The sequence below is a fragment of the Gigantopelta aegis genome, chromosome 4, assembly GCF_016097555.1.
Source record: "Gigantopelta aegis isolate Gae_Host chromosome 4, Gae_host_genome, whole genome shotgun sequence".
NCBI lineage: Eukaryota > Metazoa > Mollusca > Gastropoda > Neomphalida > Peltospiridae > Gigantopelta > Gigantopelta aegis.
The window spans coordinates 32,790,392-32,804,812 of NC_054702.1; the positions used below are offsets into that span (position 1 = coordinate 32,790,392).

Genomic DNA, 14,421 nt, shown 5'->3' on the forward strand with positions numbered 1-14,421 from the left:
TGGAGAAAACTTTGGTTCTGTAGGTTTGTTAAGGGCGGCACGTAGTCCAGTGGTAAAGCGTTAGCTTGATGCGCTGTCGGTCACAGATGGATCCCCGTCGGTGGGCCCATTGGGCTCCAGCCAGTGCACCACGACTGGTATATCAAAGGCCGTGGTATGTGCTATCCTGTCTGTGGGATGGTGCATATAACAGATCCCTTGCTGCTAATCGAAAAAAGAGTAGCCCATGAAGTGGCGACAGCGGGTTTCCTCTTCCAATTTCTGTGTGGTCCTTCACCATATGTCCGACGCCATATAACCGTAAATAACATGTGTTGAGTGCGTCGTTAAATAAAACATTCCCTTCCTTCCTTGTAGGTTTATTGGTGTATGGGGTTTTCGTGTGTCCGTTTCTTTTTAATAACTGTTTTGAATACTATCAGGATTTAAAAAAGGAATTGTATGTATTGCTAATCATACTGTATAATTTGCCTAATTTGACACGCCTATACAGTTAAATTACACGACTTTACAACATACGTTTCTAGGGAAGACAGGACATACAGCTCAGATAGATGAGGTGTATGTGCCGAGAATACACAGGCATTCTAATCCACATAGGCTTCGGACGATGACAGCAACTGGGGTGGGTAGGGGTTGGCAATATATTATAGGCTTGTGCGGGAATTTATGTTGGGTGGGATCTATTCTGTGACGAGCAATATTTCGGGAGGGTGTCAAATCATGATGCATGGAAAATACATTAAAAAAAAAAACGAAAATGCGCTTTGAGCAGGAATAGGGGGATCGACCCCAGAACCCCCATTCACACACGCCTGTGTTAATTAAAATTTGAAACGGGGGATGTACATAGTCTTCATAATCTCCCACCCCCCACCCCCCCACCCCCCACCCTGCTTCGGGTGCTTATTTATTAATCGCTATATTCAATATGTATAAATTTATTTTTCACATCAAATAGACAATACTTCCAAGGAAGCATTTGGGTTATATAATTATTTGGGTAATGTTGGAATTATGTAGGAAGATATGCTTTTCGAACTGTTATTTTATGATTAAATGCTATACATTTAAGATTTATTCATCAAGTACCATTCATGCATGATCTCGATTGAGCAATACGCTGTCTTGTTCGCTCTTGATCTCCTCATGGCGCGGGGGTGGGGGTGCTTGGGGGGCGATGGTCTCATAATTTGGGAGTTTGTTAAAATAGGCCTACCGCGTAGCCTACATCGAGTCACTGGCGACCGTGACTTTGGTGTATGGCCAACCGAAAAAGACACGAAGGATTAGGAAGAGGATGCGCACGCCAGGGGCGGCACAAGGGAAACCTAAACTGGCAGCTATATCGTCTGCGTCGCCGCCCTCGCCCCGACCTGCCAAGTTTGCTGGACCCAAGTTCAACAAGCCGAGACCGCTAGCCAAGGATCTCAGTACTGCGGCGATGGAAACGCCGGCCAGGCCCGTATCACTACCTTGGACGTCAACTCCAGCGAGACCTCCGTCCCCTCGGAAGACTTCTCCTATTGAGTCGGAAGCCCGGCAAGGAGCGGTTGCGAAGCGTAAGGGTACCACCCTGCCTTGCGACCAGCCCGGAAGACCAGGGGGCACACACTCTTTGCGCCCCCAAGCTCAGAGTACGGTACAAACATGTCATTACTTCAGACGGACGCGACCAACACCAGCGATCCCACAGACAGGACAATTACACCAGTTGTGGAGCACTGGCTGGAACGAGAAATAGCTCAATGGGACCACCGACGGGGATCGATCCTAGATCGACCGCGCATCAAGCGAACGCTTTACCATTGGGCTACATCGCGCTCCAGCACGGAGTAGAAGTCATTTGCCTAACCAAGCGGTGAAAGGGAACATACAACCAGGGACTCCTAGTGCCGGAAATGGACAACGCCACTCTCCACGGGATAATCAAGTTGATCATGGGCAAGGATTACCCCTATTTCGCTGGATCACTAGCATCACCGAGTTTCCGGCGAACCCTTCCACAGCTGGACGTGCGGCAGTTCCCAAGTTCGCCTTAGCGCCACTTTTCCAATGAACCTTTGCCTCCAAGTAAGGGCCTAGTAGGACTTCAAAAACATTTCGGCTCCAGTTCAAAAACTTATGTTTATTTTTTATTTTTTTTATTTTTTTGGTATTTATAGTCCGACGCACTTTATTTTGGCAGCCCGTCTAAATTGCTCAAATCACCTTAAACATTTCCGGCCGAGCCATCAAAGTTTATTTTTGGACTTAAGATTTTTGTTCCAGACATGAGTAGAATGTGTTACAGTTCACTGCCGATGTCAGAGGCTAAGCCCGTGATGGACGTGTTTGAGAACTTTGCGTTATATAAGCATGTAAAAAAAAGAGTTCCAATTCCGATTCATAAAGTTTGTCAAACTTTTTAAGCGAAGTTCAAATTATACTTTTTTTTACCAACTCAACCACTATAGCTTGTGTAATTGCAGCTTTTATATGAAGCTGCATTAACCTTGAGTCAGCAGGTTTTAGATATGGTTGGGAGGGTGACCGTGAACGATGGGTCGCGGAATCGATCACCCACGACGGCAGCAAGTTTTTCTTGTCCCAACCATGAAGTGCCGTACGACTGCATCACAAGACCGTACTACGTGGTATGTACATACTGCCCTGTCTACAGAAAGTGCATATAAACGATCCTGTGTTACTTTCCCACATTTACTTAACTACATATGTCTAAATAATCATATGTCAAACTCTTAATATTTAAAATGTGTTGGTGTCATTAAACAACTATATCATTCCTTTCCTTTCGGATGTGAATGTCGGGTTTCTTCTTCTATAATTATTAAGAATAACCACCGTGTCTTGGGCATTATGTTAAGTTATTTCTGCCTTGACCAACAGAAAGTAGTAATTCATCACTTTGATTCTATTGCAGTCATAAAAGTTGACAGTGGGACACTTATTGAAGCTTTTGGCAGATTGTTTGTGACCAAGAACATTCCCTGGACTCATCTTATGTTTATACTGATGGACTCGTGTGCAGTAATGAGAGGGTCAAAAATAGATATTGATGCTCATATTTGTTACCATGCACAACTTTTTGAATATATTGTTGATAAAAGTTAAAGTTTGTTTTGTTTAATGACACCAATAGAGTACATTGATTTTTAATCATATGTTATTGGATGTCAAACATTTGGTTATCTTGACATACAGTTTTAAAGAGAAAACCCGCTACATTTTTCCATTAGTAGCAAGGGATCTTTTATATGCACAAACGCTGTCAGTTTATGGAAAAAACGAAAAGAAGATTATGTTAAATGCTGTGTCTCCATCTTGTCCAAGATGCCTAGTAACAAACCATTACTGAAAGACATGCCAACCCTTGATCCAGTGGTGAGGTAGCGTACCATTATACAGCATTATATAAACCAGCATCCATCACGGTTACCAACATCGTTGATACAGAAGATCTGGATGACTTACATAGATGCCAGGGCCTACATTGTGGATGACCACTTGTCTGGACCACTTGCTTGCCATGATGAGAAACTGGATCTGCGATTGGCAAAGATATCCTCTTCTTACGCCAGATGTCAACGGTGTTATTTCCTGTTTCCATGGACCAATAGTGGAGAGTAGTTTTAGCATTGTGATTCCATCATGTGCAAAGCCAATCTCAAAGACTATCTCATGGTCTATTCCTTGACGTGGTGAGGTAGCTTGCATGTCTCAGTGACACGGAGAGCTATGCCAGCTGGACTGAACAAAGCGTAGATACTAGACTAATATGGAACAGACAGACAGAGGACGTGAGTCAAGAAAGACAGCTGTCTAGGAGAAGCAAACTCCAAAATCAAAACTAGCCTGGAAAGGCTCAGAATCCTAGTAAGGAAACCCTTCTAGGAGAAGGAAAACTCCAAACTCAAACCAAGTCCACTGAAGTCAGAGTAAAGCTATTCATCAGCATTAGCGTGGAATCCGAAAGGAAATGTCTGTACATGCACCAAGCTCTATCATAATCAATCTCAAAGAGAACATTTAAAGATTCAGTTGATAGTGAATCGGAGACTGCTATGCTAAATTATAGCCATAACCTTGCAAAGAGGAAAAAGATTAATTAACGTTTTCTTTGAATTATAGTGGTTGTTTGTTTGTTTTTGTTTTTAGTTTTTAATTTGGGCCTCCAAATGTGACGGATTCATTATGTAAACTGTAAAAACTAAAAGACACTTAAGCTAACTTGATTGTGTTACTTGGTCTGTTATAGTTCGCTTCTTTCAAGTATGATGAATGTTTAATTTTAAAATGTAAGTATATTGCCTACTGACTTGTATTATGCAAATAACTTTTGAACAAAAAATATCATTTGCAGAGAGTTTAATGTTTATTATAAATGATAAATGTTTTATAAATTATAAATCCTGTATCAAACATTATAAATTATAATAAATATTCATGTAAAATTAAATATGATTTGGAAGAATTAAACTAAACATTTATAATGTGAAACCACATTAGATTGCAAGAAATGCAGTCCAATTTTCACAGATCCCTCCCCCCCCCCCCCTTAAGTAGTCAAACTCATTTACTAATTTACATTTTCATCTTCTTCTTTTTTTCAAACCCATTCTCAAATCCCTGCTAATACTTATACTGGCATGTAAGGTTATTGATGGGATGAATGAACTGGAAAATGACCAAATTCAAGGTTTGTGGTATTGGTTTAGGGTCGATCCACGTCGGTGGGCCCATTGGGCTATTTCTCGTTTTAGCCAGTGCAGCACAGAGTTAAAGGCATATTGTCACAGACCACTGACCTATTTAATGGTCTAACAAAGTATTACCTGAACAAAAATTATTTGATTTGTCCCTAAATGTACTTCATTCAACCATCTTCATAACCACCATACTCCATTTATTAATGATATTTTGTAAAAAAATAATTGAATTATGGCAATGGTCCATAATAATTCAAAAACTAAAATTGCCGAGAAGATTGACATTGATTTCATTCCATCATGGTTCAGTTAAAGTGATGCGATAGGTAGATTTGTTTTCCAACAATTAATGTAATGTTTATTTATTATCCATTTTTAGAGAAATAAGGTTCTTAAATCCGTGACAGTATGCCTTTAACTGGTATATTAAAGGCCGTAGTACCTTCTCTGTAGGATGGTGCATATAAAAGATCCCTTGCTACTAACAGATAAATGTAGCGGGGTTCCAGTCTAAGACTATATGTCAAAATTACCAAAAGTTTGACATCCAATAGTCGATTATTAAGAAATCACTGCGCTCAAGTGGTAAAACAAACTTTAACTTTTAACTTTTACGATCAATAGGTTGTCGAAATAGAAAATATTCAAAACTGTAAGTGACAGTAGCCATATCCTCAGAATGGGGATGTATAAGAAACTTTAGCCACTCTACAGATTGACTGATATTAGAAAAAAATGATCGATTATAATCAAATATCTAAATTGGGCAATGCAGGCGCGTGTGCAAGGATGGGTCCCGACTGTGGCGAGTGAATTTATACGGAGTGGTGTGTGTGTGTGTGGGGGGGGGGGGGGGGGAGCATGCTCCCCCGGAAAATAAATTGAAATTTGTTTTGACAATTGCAGGGGGTGGGGATGCAGAGTTCGACCACCGAAACGCTTCCCCTGCACACGCGCCTGGGCATTCGTGACTGTAGCTATTGTAATATTACATTTCCTTGCTTAGAATATTAATATCTGGATATATAAAGTATTTCTGGTGGTACTTTAAATTGAATGTTGCCGCTATTTAAATCATTCTGTACCGTACATATTACAAATGATTACAATCCAGCTTGAGCTACTACGAATATTAAAATGACAGCATTGATAGGCCCGGTTCTCATCAGGAAAATACACTTAAAATAGTAAAAGTTAAAAAGGGCACTACACTGTAACTGTTGATGAGCATGCACTCATGTTGGCAAGGTACTCGATCGTTTCATAAAGAAAAGAAAAAAATAGATGACGTGTTAGTCGGCACAACATCGACAGGAAGGGCGGCGACATCGACAGGAAGGGCGGCAACATATTAATTTGAATTTCAACTTGGGGGGGGGGCAGTGCATTACTTTCAGAGTTGGAAGAGTTCTGCCACCCCCCCCCCCCTGTTTATAACACCTCTGTATTTTGATGTTACGTTTTACATGGTCTAAAATAATTGTTAATAACATGTACAGGACCCCTGCACTTCTAACTCAGAAAATCAGTGCTGAAGGTGGGATTTACATCGGAAGAAATCAGGTAAAGCGTAACAGATTAAAAAAAAGAAGATTGATGGGTTAACGGTCTAGTTTGTTTTGCCACGAATGTGTTTGACAGTCTTCCCAGTGCTTTTGTCAATAGATAGTTTTTCCTTTAATATGGTGAGAAAATAATTTAATTTGACTTTGTTTTCAAGCACTGAAATCACGGCAAATTTTGTGATGTCGGTGTCATGGTTTTCAATTAACCAATAACAATTTTGACAAGATAAATCAATGACTGAATGAGACTTTGTAGCCAATACTGCAATAGTTTGCTACCGATGCCCCAAACTACGTTAGGGTAACAATAAAGCATTCAAGCATTTAGTAAAGGGGGTAGAACTTTCCTTTGGCACTGTCACGGGAAAGACTTCCGAACGTTCCAGCATGCATGATTATACATGTACTATCACTAACCCTAACCCTAGCAGACCTTTCCCGAGGATATTTTTAAGGCGCTTACATTTTCTTTTTCAGTTTAACACAAAAGCAAGTGCCAGCTTTTTTGTCTATGACAATTAGTAATTGACTGTTAAAAGAAAAGATGTTGAGGGCCTTGTACCTAATTAGGTATGAAGGACATGCTTCACTTATTAGAAGTATGAATACCTGTGTACTGTTAGGTTGATTGTCACATATAGCCAATTAAAGCATAGAGGCAATTGATTTAAGGCCCTTACATGATGCCAAAGCACTTACTTACAAACCTGAGACGTAGTGGCCCCCTACGCCATATGCCTCTGGGGAAACCCCTGCCTAGACCTAAGCCTGAATACTATAACGTTCGGAAGTCTTGCCCTGTCGCGTATAAAGAACATTTTAAATACTTATAATAGAGTTAGTGACAGTGCAAAAGGAAAGTCCATCCGTTTGAAATATAGATACTTGGACTGGAGTCAGACACACCTTTTCATGGAAATTTAGTATTGTGTATTGTCACTGTGAGTTTTTTTTAAATAATTAAAAAGTGCATACGACTCTTGTGACCCTCTGTGGATCTGTCTGAGTACAGAGTACAGTTCTGTGTATGTAAAAAAAATGAAGAACATTAAGCAATATGTCATATCAAATATATTCCAGTCAGTTCATGTGAAAAATAAGTGATCCAAACTGAGAAATGATCTGTTGCAGCAAACCCTGTTGAATGAACAAGAATATGGCTTAGACTTAAAACTTGGATAAAGTGTATGTTCTTTCAAGGCTAGCTGTGGGTGAGCAGAATATTTTTCCAAATCATCATATTTAAACTTCCATAATTGCAAAAACCCAGTTATTTTCTAAGTAACTATTAGTATTATGTGAATTTATTCGCCAAATAAAAATAAAATTTGCTAATTGTTTTAAAAATTCGCAGTTGGCAAATTTGGTGACTGCCAGAGCTAACCATGTCTTGGGAATTATCTATTTTTGCACATATGCTAGCAGCAGGAGATTGTTTTAATACTGTCATTTAAATTTATTCATTAATATTTATTTATGAAATTTTTTGCAAATTTTAAACTTATAAAATGTAACTAAGGGCATATAACTCTGGTTATCTTGAAATATTTGTAAATAGTACAAAATTAAATGAGACCTTGACTGAATATATCCAATATTGGTTATTTCCATTAAAACGTTTCATCAACATTCAGTTCATTCCATAAAAATGTGCAAAAACCTATATCTGCAATACAACTAGTTCAATTTTATTAGGGTGGGGCATAGCCCAGTGGTAAAGCGCTGGCTTGATGTGCAGTCTGTTTAGGATCTATCCCTGTCTGTGGGCCCATTGGACTATTTCTTGCTATAGCAAGTGCATCACGACTGGTATACCAAAGGCCATGGTATGTGTTATCCTGTGTGGGATAGTGCATATAAAGATCCCTTGCTACTAATGGAAAAATGTAACTGGTTTCCTCTCTAAGACTGTGTCAAAAATTACCGAATGTTTGACATCCAATAGCTGATGATTAATAAATCAATGTGCTCTAGTGGTGTCGTTAAACAAAACAAACTGATAAAAAAAATTCACCGTTTTTCTGAAAATTACAAAAGATATATTGATAACTGTTTATGTACATTATTGATGGCCTTCAAAACATCAGTCATTTATTTATGAAATTATGATTTAATACAGGGCTCTCCCTGGAATTTTTTTTTTTTTTAGCCTTGAAAATTATTAAAATGTGATTAATTTAAGGAATATTTTATTAGCCAAAGATAAAATGTTAAAGCCACTTTGTATAATAATTAGTAATTGTCTTTCAACATATAGGACCGGCTTTGGTGGTGTCGTGGTAGGCCATCGGTCTACAGGCTGGTAGGTACTGGGTTCGGATCCCAGTCGAGGCATGGGATTTTTAATCCAAATACCGACTCCAAACCCTGAGTGAGTGCTCCGCAAGGCTCAATGGGTAGGGGTAAACCACTTGCACCGACCAGTGATCCATAACTGGTTCAACAAAGGCCCAGAGATTGTGCTATCCTGCCTGTGGGAAGCGCAAATAAAAGATCCGTTGCTGCTAATCGGAAGAGTAGCCCATGTAGTGGTGACAGCGGGTTTCCTATCAAAATCTGTGTGGTCCGTAACCATATGTCTGACGCCATATAGCCGTAAATAAAATGTGTTGAGTGCGTCGTTAAATAAAACATTTCTTTCTTTCTTTCAACATATAGGGTGAGCCCTGTTACTATACATTTATACAGTTACTCTTTTTAAATTGATTAATTAAGTCGACATTGCTGCATGTACATTGACTATTTGTGTGGTATACAGATCTGAATTAATTTTTATTTTTCAGTACATGTATATTGGTTGTCTTGGGTAGAGTCTGACATGCACCAGTCAAATACCAAAAATCCGACTGGTGTTTTCTCGTGATTGACTTCGTTGACCAGTGGTGAAATGGATAGAAATAGAATCAGACAGTGAGTTGTCGTTTTTAAATATTTTTAAATATGTTTACGTGTGTAATACAGGTTGCCACATTTACATTGTACTACAGGTCCGTTTATAACTGTCAACATTTTCATGAGTGTACAAAGCATATATGTTTTTTTCGTAGCTCATATTCCTCCCTCTAAAACTGTATGTTAAAATTTTTGATTTTGCCAAGTATATTTTTAACCAGCCTTAATTTGGCAATAACCTTCTCCTAGTATATGGTTTATACACTTGTGAGAATGTTAATATACTGATGGAAAGAAATAAGGGAACATAGTTCTAAGTACCACATTTTGTAGACTATACAAATTACAATGCACCTTTAAATAACCTGACCCCCTATGTTTTAATATGTTTTACATTTACCATTCACATATAAGACGCCCCATTTTATAAGCCCTGTGTCACTTGAAGTATTATCAGTGGTCTTACTGCCCCCTTTCACTTTTTCTGCACCTTTCTTTTTGTGTACACAACATCAAATGAGATAAGTCTCTTGTCACATGGTTCTCGAATAGCCGACTTTTCAAGTCTTTAAATACCAACCAGGAAAGAGGGGTTGGCCCATAGCATACACAGTCAGCCAAAAGCATCTAAGATATACGAGGTCAGGATTGATACCCAGCAGTGGTCCACTTGAATTTTCTCATTCTAGCCACTGCATCATGACTGGTATATAAAAGGTCATGATGTATGCTTTCCTGTCTGTGAGATGGTGCAGCATATAAAAGATTCCTTTCTACTAATGGAAATATTTAACAGATTTCTTCTCAAAGACTATACATCAATGTGTAGTATCTTAACTTATCCCAAGGCAAGGTCAAGATCATTTGGAACTAAAGTTAACACTTTTTCTAGTTACTATTAATACTATTTAACTTATTCTTTTTACGGATAACTTTCATATTTGGTACGAGTGATCGGCAAGTGGTAGTCTTTAAATTGCTAACTCCTAAGGCCCACAAATCTAATTTTAAGGAACAATCAGTATAATTTGGAACTTGACAATGAATAGAAGCAGAAGTTTTTACTAGTTTACCGGAAAAGTACAGGTACATCTAAAAATCTGTTTGTCCGACAATATTTTCACTTGTCCAGTATATGATTTGTTTTAATAAAGTACCCATACAAGGATGATATTTTTACACAAAATTAATATGCATTGAACGTTTTTATGTTACAAAGGAAGCCAAAACAATGATACCACAATAGCTTGTTGCAGACATTACAGTAGACCTTTCTTCCAGCAATACATGTACTAAGAAATACTTAATCCAAGATTAATCATTCCAGATTTCAGTAATGAATTTTTTTTTTAAACAAACTTTTTAAATAACATCTACAGATCAACTAGACCTCGGTTCTGGCTAGTGAATCTTTGGTCTGGGCTAGTGAAAATTATCAACTGTATTACTATAATACACAGGGCACTAACCAAAGCTTCTTTGAGGGATAGTGACTTTCTCAAACAGTTATCTGATTTTGGCAAAATATTTAAACTATGCTGAGGTGTCGTTAAACAAATTTCCCTTTCCTTTTTCTCTCTATTACTAATATAACAAAGTAAAACCTTCCAGTTATTACGTGTTTGTAGAGGTTAGAGAGGATCACTTTCTGTTTGAGATTTAGGAAAATTCGGTTTCCCATTGACAAATTCCAAATTTTCGTTTACTGTTTTTCTAGTTTCCAATTAATGTCAAGCGATCATTTTAGTTTTTGATACAAATAATGTTAAATTCTCTGATACAAATTTATTATAATGGATACATGTGAAGTTTTATGAATCTGAATGACGTTATTAGCGTGATTTAGTGAATGACCAACTAGAGTAAGACCCCCCCCCCCCAATAAACCCCCCCCCCCCCCAGCCCACATCAAAATAGACAGTATCACAAATAAATAGACTGTTGTGTAATCAGAACTAAAATTAAATACATTACCCATATCTTCTAGGTTTGATCCCTGTCAGTGGACCCATTGGGCTATTTTTCATTCCAGCCAGTGCTCCACAACTGGTGTAACAAAGGCCATGGTATGTACTATCCTTTCTGTGGGATGGTGCATATAAAAGATCCCTTGCTGCTAATCGAAAAGAGTAGTCTTTGAAGTGGTGACAGCAGGTTTCTTCTCTCAATATCTGTGTGGTCCTTAACCATATGTCTGATGCCATATAACCGTAAAATAAAATGTGTTGAGTGCATTGTTAAAACATTTTCTTCCTTCCTTTACCCATATCTTTATTTGAAGTTAAAACCATTTCACTATACAAGTATGTTCGTAACTGGTACACATTCACATATTATGTTCCATATCTAAACCAAGCAAGTGTACAATGAACAGGAAGACCTCGGTTCTTTGCAGGTTCTATAGTAAATGCATGTCAAAACATAATAAATGTTAATTGAGTTTGAGCATGATTTAAAAAATTGTATGTTGAAAAATAAACCCCTGTAAAAATGGAGAATTCAGTTTCCGAATTCTGTGATTCTGTCCATTTTTCCTTGATCATAGAAAATCATAATTACACATGTACTTGAACAAGCTGTCAGAAGAACACAGTTCGAAATAGTGGTCTGTGAAAAGCAGTAAATTTTTTAGATCTAGCAGGGGAAATAACCTGGTAACCCTCCCCCACCCCTTTCAGAAAAAATAGCATGTTATTTTTCAAGAGACCGATGTATATACGATTATCTCATAGATCTGCTGTTTAGTTTATGATTATATTTCAATTCCACATTGCTGTAAAATACATACAAGAGATACCAATTTTTCACACTCCATTCCAAAGTCTCCCCACATTCAATGCTGTCCTACATGTATTTCCAGCAGACCATATTTTTCTTCTTCAGCAGGACATATTTCTTTTGTACTGTTATTTAAAACAAAAATAACAGCAGCCAATATTCTACTTCCAAATGTTAGTGATGAGAAGCCAGTATACTTAGGTACAGAGTATAACTGTAAGGCCTCAGTTGTTCTGGGTTTTTCTCATCTTGGTTCAAAATCCCACCATATGCAAATTTTAATGCTCACCGAGAAGGTGTAAGGCTAGTAGGCTACTACATTGACTTCTCTGTTAGAAACCACTGACCTAGCAAGTGTGTATTCATGAAAAATAATATTTTAAAATGAAAATATTAGTTAAAATGGAAAGGAATATTTACAAAACTAATACAGTAACCTAAAATGACCTGTAGGATCCTTCGAACCTAAACAGTTCAGGTAATTTGGCAGAATTTTCTTCTCACTGGCTAAAGCTTGTGACAAATGAAAATTATTTCACTCGGGACATAAATATGATAGTAACTTGTTTATTATGCCCAGCGGTCACTCAAGCTTCAAAAGAATTGTCTTTGTGTGTTTGGTTTCTGTGACAGTTTAGGGGTATGAGGGAGGTTATAAATATCTACAGGTAGCGTTGTGGGTTTCTCTCGCCATCAAACCACCCACCCACAGTTTACCAATAATTCTGAATGGATAGAATAACACTCACTGTTTATAATTAAGTTACATTTATTGGTTATAATTATTAATATCTCTACAGCAGAATTATAAAGTAACTCGTAGACTAGTATAAAAACGTAGTCTATGGAGAAATAAAAATAAACCACTGTAGGCCTATATTGTAAATGATAAATCATTAATTTCCTCAGGTCTCGCCTGGACAATGTATCGTTTTCTTAATAAACTCAATTGAATTGATTCATTACCCTGCAGGTAAGAACAGCTGTTTTCTATTTACTTTCCAAACCGCTCAACCCCAAAAGTTAGTGACATCATCCCCAGGCTGATGTCAAACGTCCTTCTGAAGCTGACGTCGTAACACGTATTCCCCACCGTAAATAACATATTTTACCTGTACATTACAGTTTCTTTTTCCTTTTTTGATGCACCAATCCCTGTTCCACGGTAAAAAAAAAACACCTAGGAAACAGGTGATCAACAGAAAGTTGTTTTTTTTTATGCCAGAATACACATGTAAAACATTTGATTCAACAAAGTATTTAAAAAAATTTAGCATGTACATGTATCAATTTCTCAACATATAAAACTAATACATAACACTAACAGTAATAGAATAGTTATCGACAGTAATGAAACACATTTGATTGCATTTTAAAATGAAAGAAAGAATTTAATGTTTTATTTAATGACACTGAGACTTGGCACATTTTCGTTATGGTTATATGACATTGGACATATGGTTAAGGACCTCGCAGATAATGAGAGAAAACCTGCTTTTGCCACACCACAGGCTACTCTTTTCAGTTAGCAGCAAGAGATCTTTTATATGTACCATATGCATACCACAGACAAGATAGTATAAACCATAGCCTGTTACACCAGTTGTGGAGCACTTGCTGGATCACGACGGTATTTCTACCACAAATACATTTTTGGGTATTGCACTATGAAACTGAATATTTACAATGTGTGTAGGGGGTTAGGGTTAGGGTTAGGGTTAAGAAAATACAGTAATGATAAGAGTCATTAATTTTGTCAAAATGCCAACTTAAAAATAATTAAAATCTGCAAAAAAAATTGGGTATGGCGCCATACTGATTTCACCCTCTAGCAAAAACCCTGCAAGAAAAAATCCCAATAATCCCACTGATGAGGATTGATTTTAGATTGACCATGCAGCAGGTGAACTCTTTACCAAGTACTGTATTATGCAGATACCATACTCTGCATTTTTTCAACTTATTAGGCTAATAATAACTGGTATCAAGTTTGTTATTCTATTTCTTTTTTCTCCAAAATCCTTTTATTTTTAATATATGCAAATGTACATTTATACAGGCTGTCCAGAGATCCTACTTTTCCTACTTTTTTCGACTTTGTTTTTCTTTTTTCTATTTTACCTACCTTTTCTTCAAAATACCTAGTTTTTCCCACTTTATCCGACTTTTGTTTTACTTTGCCGCACACAGTTTCAAAATGTTGTGAATTACTGTTAAAGTGTGCATATTGCTTGTGTTATTATAAAAATCAATAGTTATAGGAATTTTTTTAATACAGTGTACAACAGTGGATTTACCGGTAACAGATTCGCTTACTCAGTATGAGCTTGAATAATGTTGCAACATACTACATGTATTTCAGGCCTACTTTTGTCCTACTTTTTGCTTCTATTTTCCTACTTTTGTCCTACTTTTTGCTTCTATTTTCCTATTTTTGTCCTACTTTTTGTATATTTTCATTCCTACGTTTGTCCTAC

At 37.3% G+C, this 14,421-nt stretch overlaps 1 protein-coding gene across 4 annotated transcripts in view; it reads left to right on the forward strand.

Moving 5' to 3' along the window:
- The first annotated feature begins 6,139 nt into the window (after window positions 1–6,139).
- LOC121370407 (adenosine 3'-phospho 5'-phosphosulfate transporter 1-like) overlaps window positions 6,140–14,421 on the forward strand; it is a 30,789-nt gene continuing 22,507 nt past the window's right edge. For 2 of the 4 annotated variants that reach the window (XM_041495609.1, XM_041495613.1), the window contains exons 1-2: window positions 6,140–6,272; window positions 9,058–9,184. Coding sequence is in view for 2 of the 4 variants with exons in the window: in XM_041495613.1 (XP_041351547.1) it covers window positions 9,162–9,184 (23 nt within the window). In the remaining 2 variants the exon portion in view is untranslated. Of the gene's footprint in view, window positions 6,273–6,296; window positions 6,395–7,370; window positions 7,486–9,057; window positions 9,185–14,421 lie in introns of those variants that run through there. The other 2 variants (XM_041495611.1, XM_041495608.1) reach the window with 2 other exon arrangements.